The following is a 15,649-nucleotide window of genomic DNA, read 5'->3' on the forward strand; positions in this document are numbered from 1 at the left end:
CAGGGTCCCAGGAACTGGATGGGCACCAGAGGGCAGAGTAGGAGTCTCTCCAGAGACTCCAGGTGCTGGTAGAGAGAAGTCTTTGCTGTCCCTGAGACTTCAAACAACAGGAGGCAAGCTCTAAATCAAGCCCTTGGAGATCTTTACAAGATGGAAGGCACACAAAGTCCAGTCTTTGGCCTCTTACTCTGGCAGAAGAAGCAACTGCAGGATAGCTCCACAAAGCACAGGCAGGGCAGCTCTTTTTACTCAGCTCTTCAGCTCTTCTACAGGCAGAGGTTTCTCTTGGTTTCCAGAAGAGTTCTACAGTCTGTGGTTTTGGGTGCCTTTCATATTCCCATTTTCTCCTTTGAAGTAGGCCTACTTCAAAGCAAAGTCTCTCTTGAATGTGAAATCCTGCCTTGCCCAGGCCAGGCCCCAGACGCTCACCAGGGGGTTGGAGACTGCATTGTGTGAGGGCAGGCACAGCCCTTTCAGGTGTGAGTGACCACTCTTCCCCTCCCTCCTAGCACAGATGGCTCATCAGGAAATGCAGACTACACCTCAGCTCCCTTTGTGTCACTGTCTAGTGTGAGGTGCAACCAGCCCAACTGTCAAACTGACCCAGACAGGGAATCCACAAACAGGCAGAGTCACAGAAATGGTATAATCAAGAAAATGCTCACTTTCTAAAAGTGGCATTTTCAAGCACACAATCTTAAAAACAACTTAACTAAAAGATGTATTTTTAAATTGTGAGCTCAGAGACCCCCAAATCCACATGTCTATCCTCTCCCAAAGGGAATCTACCCTTTAATCATATTTAAAGGTAGCCCCCATGTTGACCTATGAGAGGGACAGGCCTTGCAACAGTGAAAAACAAATGTAACAATATTTCACTGTTAGGACATGTAAAACACATTACTATATGTCCTACCTTAACCATACACTGCACCCTGCCCTTGGGGCTACCTTGGGCCTACCTTAGGGGTGCCTTACATGTAAGAAAAGGGACGGTTTAGGCCTAGCAAATGAGTACACTTACCAAGTCGAATTTACAGTTAAAACTGCACACACAGACACTGCCGTGGCAGGTCTGAGACATGATTACAGAACTACTTATGTGGGTGGCACAACCAGTGCTGCAGGCTCACTAGTAGCATTTGATTTACAGGCCCTGGGCACCTCTAGTGCACTGTACTTGGGACTTACTAATAAATCAAATATGCCAATCATGGATAAACCAATTACATACGCATTTTGTAAAGGAGCACTTGCACTTTAGCACTGGTTAGCAGTGATAAAGTGCCCAGAGTAACAAAAACAGCAAAATCAGAGTCCAGCACACATCAACAACCTGGGAAACAGAGGCAAAAAGTTAAGGGAGGCCACGCCAAGGATGAAAAGTCTAACTCATATGTTTGGGAAGTCAGAAAAAACACCCTTAGTTCTCAAACCTTTTCTCAATTAGAAATAACGTAAAAAGGGGAACATTATTTTCGGGCAGCCCTTTGTATTTGCTGATTGAGCAGTCATGTGTCTTTCACTTCTGTACAAGCAGTTTACCAGCACTGATGCAACTGGTCAAGGGGTGCAACCCAGTACCAGCAGGTCATCTAGGTACCCAGTAGTCTAAGGCATGGGGGTGAAGAGGTAAAGGCTGCTGGATTTTCTTAAATGTAGCAAAAAGGGGATGTGGGGGAGGCGGAGAAGGAAGGGCTGTTCGGTAACTAAAGCCTGGGTAATCCCCACTCTCTCCTTTAAAAGAGAAGCTGCCCTGGGCCTGGCAGACAAGCCCTTGGAGGAAGCAGTGCCCTGTGGAGGAAGCAGTGTCCTGTGGTCTTACCTTCTCCAACTAAGTCTTCTCTCCTCCTATGGCTCTCAGGATGTACATGCTGGCCCTTCTGGCCATTGGGCTCTGCTTTGCTGAAGCTGGCCAAGAGGTAAGTGTCCAATATCATAGGCCAGTGGTCCTCAGCAGAGTGCATCTGTATCTTAGCTGGCTTAAATATTTGGGTGACAATCCCATACCAGTCCGCTAACGTCAACGTGACAATGGTAATTTACATGGAGTCTTGATGTATCAGTCAACAGGCCTTAGCATGTGGTGGGCTTGGAGTTTCATGTTTCCATTATAAGTCCCAGCATGCTTAGTGCTGCAGAGTGGTAAAGCTAAACTGGTACTGGGTGGAAGTTGCCTTCATGAAATCAGTTCAATTGATAACTCTAAAAGTCCTCCTCAAGTGGAAATATGGGTGCCCATGATGGTGCCAGATTACTCTATTTCATGCCTAGTTTTCATAAGCAAATCTGTGCATTCTGGGACTTGTAGTCTTTGGTAGACTGGGACCACTTGAACAGTCACACCCGATATCGGATCTGAAAAAGGATAGCCTTGGACATGAAACATATAGGTTGTATTTCCTGCTATTGCCAGTAGTAAACAGATCTGATGCTATTTGCTCCTGATTTTGCCTGTATTACTAATGGAGCAGACAGAGTCTATTACTGTTTATGCTCTGGACGTGTATACATTTTATTTAATAGGTCCATGCTTGAGTAGCTCGTCATCTCCAAGTATTTTCTTTAATTCTGGGACTTGTAGTCCTGATATTATCATTGACACAGGACCACTACAAATTCCAGAATGCAAATAGTGGACTGGAGACAATACTCGTGCATGGACCTGGGAAACTTGAGCGTTCTGTGCTAGTTCTGTGCCAGTGCAAGTTGAGGATGCCTTTCTCTGCCCTGTTTCCCTAGTGGTCCTTGTGCAGATGCAATGGAAAGCGTGTAGCAGCCACAATGCGGAACACATGAAGCCTAGGCTCCAATGCAAGGCTACTAAGACAATTGCTTTTTTTATTATTGTCTCACAACTATAGACCCATTGAGCTGCTGTGGCTCTAACCTGAGAAGTGAGTCTCAGGAGTTGCTGTCAGACCTTTCACGTTTTCCAGGTCAGTCAGGGTCTGCTGGGGTTTGGGCTCAGAGGCTTAGCATAGAGCACTCCCTCTTCCTGGTCTCATCCAGTTCAGGGTTTGCTTTGTATTTGGGACTTGAGGACCTGAATTCATAATGTGATGAACACGACCACATGCCCCCTCCCCAATTTATTTTTTTACAATATGATCTTGCCTTCTACCAAAACGTTTTTTTCACATGCAAAAACAAAAGCAAACTACGTTTACCTTCTTTGTGGGAGTTCACTTTTATTTGCATTATTTATTATAAACATTGGCGACAAAAAATAGTTCAGCTTTTGTAAAGTGAGACATACACACACAGGAGCAACATCACATAGAGCGCACTAGTGCAAGCTTCCCTCCCTCACAGAACAGGTGAACCTCCAGCAGCAGCATCCACAGCTTCTCACATCACAAACAAGTTATAACACTATCAGAAGCAGATCAGGCTTGTGTACACCACTGAACAGGTACAGCAGAGCGTCAGTTCAGGCTCCCTTCCCCTGAAGAGCAAGCACATGGATGCTGAAGCAGGCCCTTAAATACTGGGATGATGAGTGTATGTGGGATGAAAGAGTGATGCTGCTATTTCACTCTGGTATCATTCATTGACATCCCTAGTTTCTCGTGCAAGGTGAGACTTCAGTCATGTCCTACAAGTCCTGCTATGGTCACTCTGGGTTTTACTGCTATGATGAAATGGTAGCACAACAAAGAGACAGAGATACATGAAGAGTGACAGACAAATACTCTGACACTAGAATAGTACATAACAGGGCGTCTGCTTTTCACATTAGACAAATGGTCTTGGATTACGAAGCATGATGCAGTTCAAGCAGAGGGTTGGGATGTGAGCCCTTTAAGTGCCTCGATACTGGTGGGTTAAAGTGCAGGATGCAGCCCTCTCCCTGTGAATGCCGCAGGACTGAAATATCAGTGCATCTGCAGGTCAAGGTAGAAGTGCACAGGGTGAACTGTGGATGTCTCAGACATTGGGGAACAAGGCATGTTGCATTCTAGATCTGTGAATGGCTAAATGCGTGGCGGAAGTGACGATATAGGGTACAGAGGGAGCTGTATGTGGGTGCAGTGCATGGTGTTAGTCTGATCCACTATGGTATGACTTTGCCTCGGTTACCAGAGTTACATTTACAAGACAGTTGTGCAAAGGACCCTCAAGTCTGACATATAATTTCACCAACAGTACTGGGAACCAAATATAGGTCTGACAAATCAATGAACTCAAGCGTGACATGCTAATAGAGAAACCTCCCATCCTAGGTATTGTGAAAGGACCCGAGGGAAAGGCCAGTGTCCAGCCGGATCATCTCATTTCCCGCTTTTCTCAGCATCTACCTCTTGTTTCATCACCAGCTCACTTTCGCCCACTCTTCTTACCTTCCTCTCGAGCACTCTTCTCTCTTATTCACTCCCGTCTTCTTTCCTTCCTTTTCTCAGACTGCTCCATCTCTCACATAGTCCTCTTCTAAATTCTCTCTCTTACTTCTAGTCCCTCTCAACCTTCTAAGGCCTATTTGAGAATATTTGTCATCCTAACAGGCGCACATTTTGATGTACCATCCACCTATACTAAAGCGGTCACATTTGTTGCGTGTACGGGAAGCTCTATGAATCTGTCTGTTATTACCTGCCCCAGTAGTTACCTCTTCCCCCATCCAGCATCCTCTCTCTCACATTGTACAGTCTCCCTCATGAACTTGCATCTAACATTCATTCTTTCTCTTATTTCACACGTTCCCCAAAGGATCCCTTTTCACACTTTCATTCTCTTTCCCTCTTAAGCTCTCTGCATCACCTGAGGCCAGTCTGTCTCTCTTTCTACCTCTCATGTTTTATGTCACACACACTGCTCTCTTTTTTTCACTCACCTCTCACCATCTTCTAACACTTTCCTCTCTCACAACTTTCTACTCCACACCCCACAGCCTCACCTTCTTCTCATTCCTTTCCCTAGGATCATCTTCTCACTCCTGCACACACTTCACCAGCCGACAACCAGGCATAGTTCCACACACACCTTCTTAAACAGCGACAATCAGACACAGTCTCACACACACCTTCTTACACAGTGACAAGCAGGCACAGTCCCACACACACCTTCTTACACAGCAACAATCAGGTGCAGTCCCACACACACCTTCTTACACAGCGACAAGCAGGCACAGTCCCACACACACCTTCTTACACAGCGACAATCAGGCACAGTCCCACACACACCTTCTTACACAGCAACAATCAGGAGCAGTCCCACACACACCTTCTTACAGAGCGACAATCAGGTGCAGTCCCACACACACCTTCTTACACAGTGACAATCAGGCGCAGTCCCACACACACACCTCCTTACACAGCGACAATCAAGCACAGTCCCACACACACCTTCTTACACATCGACAACCAGGCACAGTCCCACACACACCTTCTTACAACCTCTGTTCTCACTTAAACACTTACAGGCATCCTCCCACCTCCTTTATATATCAGCAATCCCTCTATGTGCCCCCCTGACACTACCTAACCCTACTCACTGCCTGCCTTCTCTCTTTCTCCTCCCACCACATTACATTTCTCTCTGTCTTCCTTTTCTGTCTGCCAGGGTCATCTTTAGGATTTCGAGGAGCCCTGGCAAGATATCCTTTATGGGCCCCTGTTCAGAACAGCTTTGCAGTTTATTACCCAGTGCCTCCCAATTCAAGCCCTGTGAGACCAAACAATAGCAATTAATACATGAAAGGTGGAGGTGGAGAAATATACACATGTGAGATGGAAAGTTCACTTTCCCGTGGGGACCCTTTGAACAGGGAGACCCTGGGCAGTTGCCTATATTGCCCAAACCTTAAAACGCCTCTGCTGTCTGCCACTGACATAGACACCCCTAGGGTGGCTGAGCTTCCTATGCTACATTTGACTTGCACATTTTTCAGCCTTGCAGCGTTGACAACCAAGCTGAGCCCCACTATTAGAGAATGTCCACCTAGATACTGCAGATCATGCTGGAGAGGAAATCCAGTGCAGGGTGCAGGCTTAAAGCATTGGGGCTAAAACGGGAACAAGCGCAGCAATTCATGCTAAATAAGAAAAAAACTGTGATCATTCCCATAATGTGTTGACTACGTGGAGAGATCCGACAACCCAAGGTTGAGGTCCACATGATGATTGGCCCAACAAATGGGAAATATTTTCCCCACCCTGGAGTTACTGACACCGAGTGTAGTGGTAACATTATAGGTGGGGAAAACTACGAATTGGATTCTGAGGATCCACTAAGAAAAAAAGAACAACTAGGGAATGGAGGAATGGGTAATCCTGATGTATTCCTCAAGTAATTCCTCATTTGGGGCCAGATTTTCCCCGAGAATGTTCAGCTGCTTTGAGCATCCAAAACTCTATTTGAAAGTAAAAAAAAACTTGCAATTCTGGTACCACCTTTTTATATCAGCGTTGGAATTAAGAGCACACTTGTAATGAGGTCCTTATGAACTTTAATATATAGGAGCCCGGTTCACAAAGGTAAACTTAGACTTTTAGTCTAAGTTTATGACTTTTCGGTGTTCACAAAGGTAACTTATGAGTAGTATCATTACGTTCACACTCGGGGTGGAATCTCCAATCCGGGTGTGGAGAGTACACTCCGGGTGCGGCGTTTACACTCCGGGTGCGGAGTGGAATCTCCACACTCGGTGCAGAGATTCCACCCCGAGTGCGGACATAAAGATACTATTCTCAACTTACCTTTGTGAATACCAAAAAAAATCCTGATCTACATCCTGACAGCAGTGTGGCTTAGCCTTTCATGGTGGTAATCTCACAACCAAAGCAAGTTAAAAAACAATAATAAGTACATTGATAGAGTACTTACTAAGGATACCATGGCAGCCATTTTATAGTGTCTGTTTATTTATATGTAGGAATGTGTACCAAGTGTGAGGTTAATACATTGTTCAACACTTCCAAAACAAGCGAACCATCTGCTGTCTTTATGCCAGACTGTCAGTTACTGTGGGTCCAATGTGCACAAAACTGCAAAAAGATTTTCCATACAGTGTGTCTCTAAAGTTGAGTGGAATAATATGATTTTGCCTTTTAACTTTCTATCTGTACATCTGACATGTATCCTTGGACAGTGGAATTGAATGAGATAAACATGATAGGTGGTATTACAAATAATAAATATATTAATATGATATTGCTCATTTTAATGAAACACTAAGGGGCAAATTTACTATTTTTTAGTTCACACAGGGTATTACAGCAACCAAAGTTGCTGTGGTGTGTTGCATGAAAGGGGCGAGCAGGACAGGGCCATATCTGCAAAAGATGACACAGTTGCCCTCTTTCCAAAGCGCCATGCACACTGTTGCAACATTGTCCAAAGGTGTCAGCATGAGTCTAGCATGCAGACACCTTCCAGTACAAAATACTAGGTTTAGATTTACTTTGAAACTTTTCCTACTTTGCATGTTGTGCTATGCAGCACAGGACCCATGCAAAGTCAGAAAGGTTTGGAGAAAAGAAAGCTTTTCTCCTTCTTTGCACCTGGCTTCAGGAGGAATAATTAGCAGGTCAGGACTTGGCACCAGTTTGCGTAACTTTCGGTGAACTTACATTGGTGTAAACTGTTGATAAATGTAGCCCTTAATCGGAATATCAGGATAGAAGCAGGATAAAGTGGTTTGGAAGCTACGTTTCAGCTGGTGGGATATGAGTACTGATCTTGAGCACACTGTGTGATCTTCGGCTGATCTCTCATTTTCCTTGTTCCCCTGTTCCCTTATCTTCCAAAACAGAAGTGCTTGAGAATAAGCGATCTGCTAGGCGCTATATGAAATACTAGGCTTTCAGGAGCTGACAATTTTGCATAGAGTTGTCCTCTGATCCCTCATGCTGATTTTAGTTCACTATTTATTTGTAGGCGGAGCCTGAGACTGTCGTGACCATGGATGGAGAGCTGCCTGGGAAGATGGAGGTCGATGCTGTTCCTGTAAGTGTCAGCGCAGTGCTGAAAGGCTGGTTCCTTCATACCAGCAGATATGATTTCAATTCCCTTTCATTGCAGAAGCTATCAGGTGCACCACGGAGCGCTACAAGGGGCCTTCATTCTCGGCGCTGTGCTCGCTGGTGACATGCTCCAAGCTTAGCAATCTGTACGATTTCCCTTATTTACAAAATCAAATACTTTTGTCAACAGTACACAGTGATGATGTCCCCACAATTAGGTCAACCTGTCAGAAGTTTCTGTCCATAATAATAATATCGCGGCGATTCCCAAATGAACGCAAAATACGGATATTATGTGCACTGCCCTCTGTCAAGCACCTGCCCTCAAATATTCCAGCACCGTCAACACTCCTGTCATCAGAGTGGGAAAATTACAAAGAGAAACAAATGTATTAAACAATGCAATATAAACCATCTTCAACGGAAACACATTTGTAGAAATGGCTGCAGATCACAATGTGTGTCAATATTTATGTTGTATCCAAAAGAAGGGAAAAACAGAGAAGGAATATTCCTGAACACACCAACGTCCTCACAGCTCCAAGTACAGCAACTGATTCAGGAGCTGATGAAGTCATCAGAACTCCACGCACCCAGCATTCCATAAAGGTACACTGCCCACCCCAAACAACAAATTACAATTGCACATTTTAAAACACAACACATTCTCAGCCCTTTTTCTCCGCAAAGCTATTTAAAAGTGCACATTACATCTCTCCAGCTGCAAACACCCATGTGTGATGTTATAAGATGTCATGCACTGTTTAAATAAAGTGGCCTTTAAAGGATTCTCCTTACTAGGTCCTTTGAAGTATGGGCTGTGTATGGCCACTGACTCTCCATTCTTGGCTCATTGGTGCACTGACTATGTGGGTCCATCAACACTCTGAACTAATCCATTAGATGCATGCACTATGGAGAGTCAACCATGCTAGCTTTTAAGACTATTAATGCATAGGGCCACATTTACATAGCCCTAGCGCCTCCTTAGGCCACACCAGCGTCATTTATTTACGCTAATGTGGCTCAAGGAGGCAATTTTTACAGCACCACATCTACAAAGTGGAGCAATGTGTGCATTTCACCATTTTGCGACCCCTGGCACCACATTATGCCTGCATCAGGCATAAAGTATCTAAGGGGATTGGACATCCCGGCGTTAGGAGGCTCGCAAAAATGTCACATTGAAATCTACAAGAGTTCACTGCACCATTTTTTGCGTCACTTTTAACACCTGCTAAGAGCAGGCATTAAAATGATGCACCCATATTAACCTATGAGCCTCCTTGCGCTTTGCTACACTAGCGTCAAAATCATTTGACCCCAGTGGAAAAAAGAGCCCCAATAGCGTATAAAATTCTGACGCTATTGGCCTAACGTGCGCCATGGTGCGACGTATTATAAATAAGGCGCACACATGGTGTCGTTAGGTGTGGCAGGGGTGACGCACGGAAACTGGCACATCAGTACTAATGCGCTAGCTTCTTGTAAATCTGGCCCATAGTGTCTCTGGGGTTACTCATGCAAGATCCATGGCCAGTCTATGGGTGCTTTTTGTGGAGGGACAGGTGCCCATTGGGCTGGGCCCAATGAGGTGTGCACTGAGGGGTTGATTCACAAAGGGCCTCCAAAGTTGTGGTGGAGGCCCCGCAGTCGTGGCGGTGGTGGGGGGGCTGCACTTGTGACAGTGGGCCTATGTTTTTACGTGGGTCAATGCAGTACGGAGGTCCCACCATGAGTGAGGGACCCCTGTCACGACTGTGGGGTCTCCGTCATGAGTGTGGAGGCGTTTGTGAATCGGGCCTTGAGTGTGACCACTGTTACAGGGCCCATTTTGCATGACCTCTTGCATTACTGTGGGTAATTGAAGCATCATCCATTTCAGTGTTTCCAGCACATAACACACACTTAATATGGACAAAACGTATTGGTTTTGTCATTGCGTGGCTGTTGTGGTCAGAGGGAGGCTTTCCATGTTGCCTTCCATCCTTTAAGGGTTACTCTGTTCATACTCTGTGTTCAGATACTTTTACTAAAAAAGAATGTATTAGACATAACACATATTGCAACCAATTCCTCTCAATGCACAGTTGCATAAACAGAATAAGCAACTCAGGGAATAAACAAAATTACAAGTGTTATTGGGGATGTTTTAATATACACAATATAAGAGTCGTGAGGCTGATAGGAATTTTGTCTGAACCTAAATTGACATGCCCCAATAGCAGCTCATTTCAATTGTGTAGCCAAATACGTTAATATAAACTCTAATGTTTCAGATAGGTAATTTTTTTTTACTGTGGCCTTCTTCAGGACAGACTTTTAATCAATTTGAATTAAAGAAGGTGATTTCTTCCATTTGATGTTCGGAGACTTTAGATTTCTAGTGAATGGTCTACCAAATTAGTCTTTTCCACAGTATTAATGTTACACTGCACAGTAGAGCAATACATGTAAATATCAACTTACCAGATGCATGCATACTTTGTATTATCCGTGCCTCAACATACCTAGTTCAATTCATATTGTGCTCCTGGATGACAAGTGGAGCTGTAGCATCTGCAGCTTTTGTGAGGGAAGCTAACACTGTGCTTGCTGCATTTATGTTGTGTCTGGGGGATCCTGCATTGCCGTTGTCCATGCTGTACCTGCTCTGCTTGCAGCAAAAGATTGAAAGGATGCTGTCCTTGCTGTGCACTCACTCCGTCCATGCTATGTACTTGCTATGAGAGTAACTTGCACTGTATGTTTTATGCACCAGAGAAATGTACACAACACTGATGCAGACTGCACTGTACCTGAACGTGTGTGGGTGGGTCCAGGTCTTATTTCACTCTGTTAGTATGCCACTCTGGTGCCAGCAGTGCTTAATTTGTGCTTGTTGTTTCTGGTGCCGAGCACCGGCACTTAATTTTGAGGGCCGGAGCTTATTCTTCTTCCTCAAGCATTTGCTGCGAGCAAAATATACATATGGGAAAGACGGAGGAAGGGAAAAACGAAAAAGCGTCATAAAGGGAGAAAGTAGTAAGCTGCAAGAGTAAGCTGAAGGGGCAGGGGGTGGCTTTATATGGATTGAAGAGGCCCGAGATGGCTTCAGGATTTCGCCACCTCAGTATTCCATGTTCACACATTTAATTACAGCAGGCTCGGGTTTAAGAGAGCTTTGGGCACCGGCACCTTTTTATTTACAAATTAAGCGCTGGGTGGCAGTATTGTCTTTGTCCATTAGCATGATAAAGCAGCAGTTGCAGACGAGTCCCAGAGACCACAGCCAACTTTGAACTGAGACAGCAATTCATACACAGCAAAGGTAGAAACTGCTCACTTACTGATAGAAATGTATCTGTGCTGCTAAAATAAGAACTTGTTTCTATCTTGCAGGCATATGATGCTGAGCCAGATGTCAAGAGTGTGAAATTCGACCTGATGATTAACTCCTCATCTGTAAGTAGTTTGTGTTCACCCTGTTCTGCATCAGTGCTAAGAGGCCTGGGAGTGACAGCTGGGGCGTTGCTTTGCCTTAAGAGGCAGTGGAAAGAGAGAGAAATGTGGATTGCTAGGGGTAATTAAAACACAATCGTTTTCAAACTAATCATGTTTTAAGGCACAGACGAGAGAGCGCGAGAGAGAGAAGATTGTGTTTGTCAGTGTGGGCGTGTAAAAATCTAGAGTCAAATTCGACAAACAGCTCACACCACATCATACCCCACTGAAAGCACCTGTACCCAACCATTTACTACAGAATATTCTTTTCGGGGCGTAAAATCCCCCCCCCCCCCCCCCCCCCCCCCCCCCGAAGCTACACCCCAAGTGAGTGTAAAGAGTATAAGTTGCACTTAATGGATGTCTCAACAAAGAAAGACAAGGTCACATCATGGTGGGTCTTAACACTCCCATCACCTCCAGTCTTCATTCTCAACACTCCTATCTCAGGCATCATCATGCTACAAGCTCCAGAGAAAACATTCGCTCCTTTGGTTTCTGTACATCTTAGTTCATCAAAGGAGAAAAAGAAAACGAGAAAGATTTGTGCCCTGATTGTGTGATAGACAGGAATCACTGTGAACTCTAAACCCTCATCAACTACTAGAGCATGGCTACAAACTGTGTTCTCCTGAGGAAGCTCCTGAACATTAGACCAGGGTAGTTTACATGACCTCCTAGTTACCTGCATGAGTGGGCTGCCTACAACCTAGTACAATCTCTCACTGTCTCTCTGGGCTGCTAAAATGGGTGCTGTGCAATGCTGAATATGAATGTGTGCACTGAGGATGTAACAGTCAGAGCAACCACTTCGGGGGCTGGAGACCCGGGTTCGAGCTTTGGCACAATGTCCTGTGACAATCACTTCATCTTCCAGTGTCCATGGACAGGGCCTTGAGACCGTCATGGGTGATAAGTTGTGCTATATAAATCTACATTTCATTTACTGGACCTACTCAATTCCTAGTTCTTCATACTTTTCACCAAGCTACAATGTGCTCTGTTTAACATCACATGTAATGGCCCAGGGGGACCTTACTCTTTCTTTGGGACTCAAAAGCATTGGCCCAAAGCCTTCTCCACTCAACAAAATACAATGCTTGCTCCCCTCTGTTAATGTCGCTGCTGAAACAATGACCACAATTCATCCCAGTAAACCAGGGCCATAAGAAGTGTGTATGTGGTCCCTAAGGGAAACACACCTACGTTAAAAAATGTTTTGACATACATCAGCATATAACAGAAAACAGACATTCACACATTTTACATGTTTTCAGTTTTTTCTTTAAGAACATATAAAAACCAAAGTAAGACAACCTGCCTTGAACTGCTGCATTATTAGACTGGAAGAGAAGGTACATATCATATCTGAGGGTTTTCTCAGCTCTAGAAGAACTCACCCATTACTGAACACATATGAGGCTATGCAGACTCTTCACCTCAATTTGAACTGCATCAACCCCACCCTTAGTAGCTGAATAACATACTGATGTGCTTAACACACATGTATAAAGTTAGTGATCAGAAATATAGTTCTAGGTGGATACTCGTATACACAGCGCCATGTGCTTAAATGATCACATGCCCTTGGATTAATCAATCAGAACATTGATATTCATCCATCACAAATGTACAATAACTATGGAAAAGTTACAGACTCTCATGTTTGATAAAGGTGTATTTACAAATGAGAAATTATAGGATTGGAACTTTCTTTTTAGTATCATCAGAGATTATATTATGTCTACAAACTGTTGACTGATAACAGTGACAAAGCAAAATAAACAATGTATAAAAAAACTTGTATGAAAACTAGGTTCATGGTCAAATACCAGATTCGTGTTCGCTACATCTCCAGCTCGTCACATTTTCATCTTCTATTTGGTGCCCAGGTACAAATCAGAACATCACCGTATTGTCTATCAGGAGTGAATTTTGTATATTCACTTTATGTTCCATCATGCCACTTATGTTTATTCCTTGGTTCTTTAGAGACTCTAGACTTTAGAGTTGGGCAAGGCCTATACCGGGCTACAAAATCAATGTATTAATGAGGAATGAAACCAATATGAGCTGTATGTCAGTCCTACTGAATCCCACAACTTTCTCAGAATCTGTTAGAGAAGACCAGTCCATATTATCATTTATGCCAATTTCCTGCATGTTGCATCAGTATATCCAGCGCTATTGCCACTTATGCATTTCTACCTCTGAGCAGCCACAATTCCTCTCAGTGATGACCATCTACAGCCCTGTCTTGTTTTTCTTCAAAACAATGTGTCGGTACATTGGTAGGTAAAGACCACAGCTCTTGTCTTCTAGATTCCTTCTTTTGACTTTAGATGTGCTCATCCCAATATAGTTTAACTTTGTAAATACCTTTGCATTTTGTAAATACCTTTTGCCCCAGAGGGTTTGTAGTCTCACATCAAGTTCTTTACTCCAACATGTGTTATTACACACAGGGCAGTTCCCACATCAGCTTTATATTTTACTCTTGCCATAATGCGTATTAGACTGTCTGCCAGGTTCTTCTTTTCAGAACAAACAGAGGCTCTAGAATAGTGAGTTCACCACCATTCATCTGCCAATGTTTCTCAGTCCTCTTCTTCAATCTATTGGAGATTCAATGGTATGCGCTCACACATGTAATTCTATTGGTGTCATGTCTTAGGTGGCTTTCCAACATACTAGTCCGGTTCTTCATACCTGCTGATTTACAAACTCTGTGTAACACCTTGGCAGGATACCTGGCCCACTGACTCAAACTAAAGACTAAGGTAGACAGGCCATAGGAGACACCTCTTCAGAAGGAGTACCCGAGCCTGGTAGCAATGGGTTTCAAACATTTCATGCTGAAGCCCCTTCGCAGAAAATGTGATTGGGGCCCCCCAAAACAACAACATATTTCTGCATAATTATTATGAGAAGTGGAAATATTGCAACTATTAAATGCACAATATTGTAAGCAAACCAAAATATGCATGCTGGTTTGAAAAGGGGCAGCTAGATGGAAACATGAGGGAGTCAAATCACTCACACTCTGGGAGGTTAAGACATACATTGTCTAGGACATAGTGACAAATAATTGTGTTTAGTGTTAAATTGTATTAGATTACAATATTAAAAAACTATCTAACATAATAAGGATGACCAGTAATCCCAGTAATGACATTTGCCACATTTGTTAGCCAAATTCTGTTCACTTTCAGGGATACTCATGAAGGCCCCTAAATCATTCTTCTCGACACAGATTTACACACCTTCCAAAATCCCTTTTACCCGCCAGGCAGGCCTGCACCACAGTTTTAAGACCACAACTCTAATCATTGTGTCTAAATGTCCATAAGAGGTAAATGTGTCTGGGGGTTAGAAGGTAGAGTCCTAATATAACAAAGGATGCAAGGTTGTATTATGGTTGAAAGGAGGAGTAGAGAGAATAAGAGGTGTGCCCTGGAGAAGGAAGGGGCAGGAGGGAGGAAAGAGGAAAGCTAAGAGGGGAAGTAGGGAGGCAAAGAGTAGAAGTAGGGAGCAAGGAAGAGACAACAGAGAGGACAGGTGGAAGAACATGTGAGATGAAATGGGAAGCTGCAATTGAGAGGAACCACAGACAGTGGGTCAACAGAGAGAGGAAGATGTTTGTGTTTCTAGTTATAAAGGCCAAAGTCATTTAGCACTGTGCTCGTGCCAACTTCTGGCACAAACATACCTTTGTGTGTGCAAAAGGTGATCAAACTTCCCATTTCCACTGCTTTGCATCACATAATCACCAGGATTAGTCCTGCTTGCCTGCCAGTTGGATATCTAGATGCTCAATTAACACAAGATTAATTTCTACCTACCTGTGGTGACTGTAGCATCTTTTCAGTTCCCAGTCTGACTCTCTTGCCAGAACTCTTCCATAGTATATAATGGTTTATCCTGAGCTTGTCTAGCTATTATGAGATGATATCAGTTCACACAAAATGCTAACTGGGAAGCAGGCAGCAGGAACGAGCTTGTGCTCTGATCTGGAGAACAGATTTGAGATATTATTGGTGAATCTCTTCCCGAGTGCACCTTGAGAGTTTCCTTCGACAGCTATCTGTGATTCCCACCCCAATGCGGCATCCTGAAGGAGCTTCCTTAACCTGATCATTGTTCGCCTCAAAGTATTTTGCCATTCTTTTCCTGCATCCCTGAAATTCAGACAGTTGCATGCC

At 44.0% G+C, this 15,649-nt stretch overlaps 1 protein-coding gene across 1 annotated transcript in view; it reads left to right on the forward strand.

Moving 5' to 3' along the window:
- The first annotated feature begins 1,706 nt into the window (after positions 1-1,706).
- Positions 1,707-15,649, forward strand: part of LOC138247443 (hepcidin-like) — a 33,911-nt gene continuing 19,968 nt past the window's right edge. Inside the window, exons 1-3 of the mRNA XM_069202069.1 lie at positions 1,707-1,922; positions 7,879-7,947; positions 11,346-11,408. Coding sequence (XP_069058170.1) covers positions 1,854-1,922; positions 7,879-7,947; positions 11,346-11,408 — 201 coding nt within the window. The 5' untranslated portion in view covers positions 1,707-1,853. The remainder of the gene's footprint in view (positions 1,923-7,878; positions 7,948-11,345; positions 11,409-15,649) is intronic.

This window comes from Pleurodeles waltl, chromosome 7 (genome assembly GCF_031143425.1).
Source record: "Pleurodeles waltl isolate 20211129_DDA chromosome 7, aPleWal1.hap1.20221129, whole genome shotgun sequence".
NCBI lineage: Eukaryota > Metazoa > Chordata > Amphibia > Caudata > Salamandridae > Pleurodeles > Pleurodeles waltl.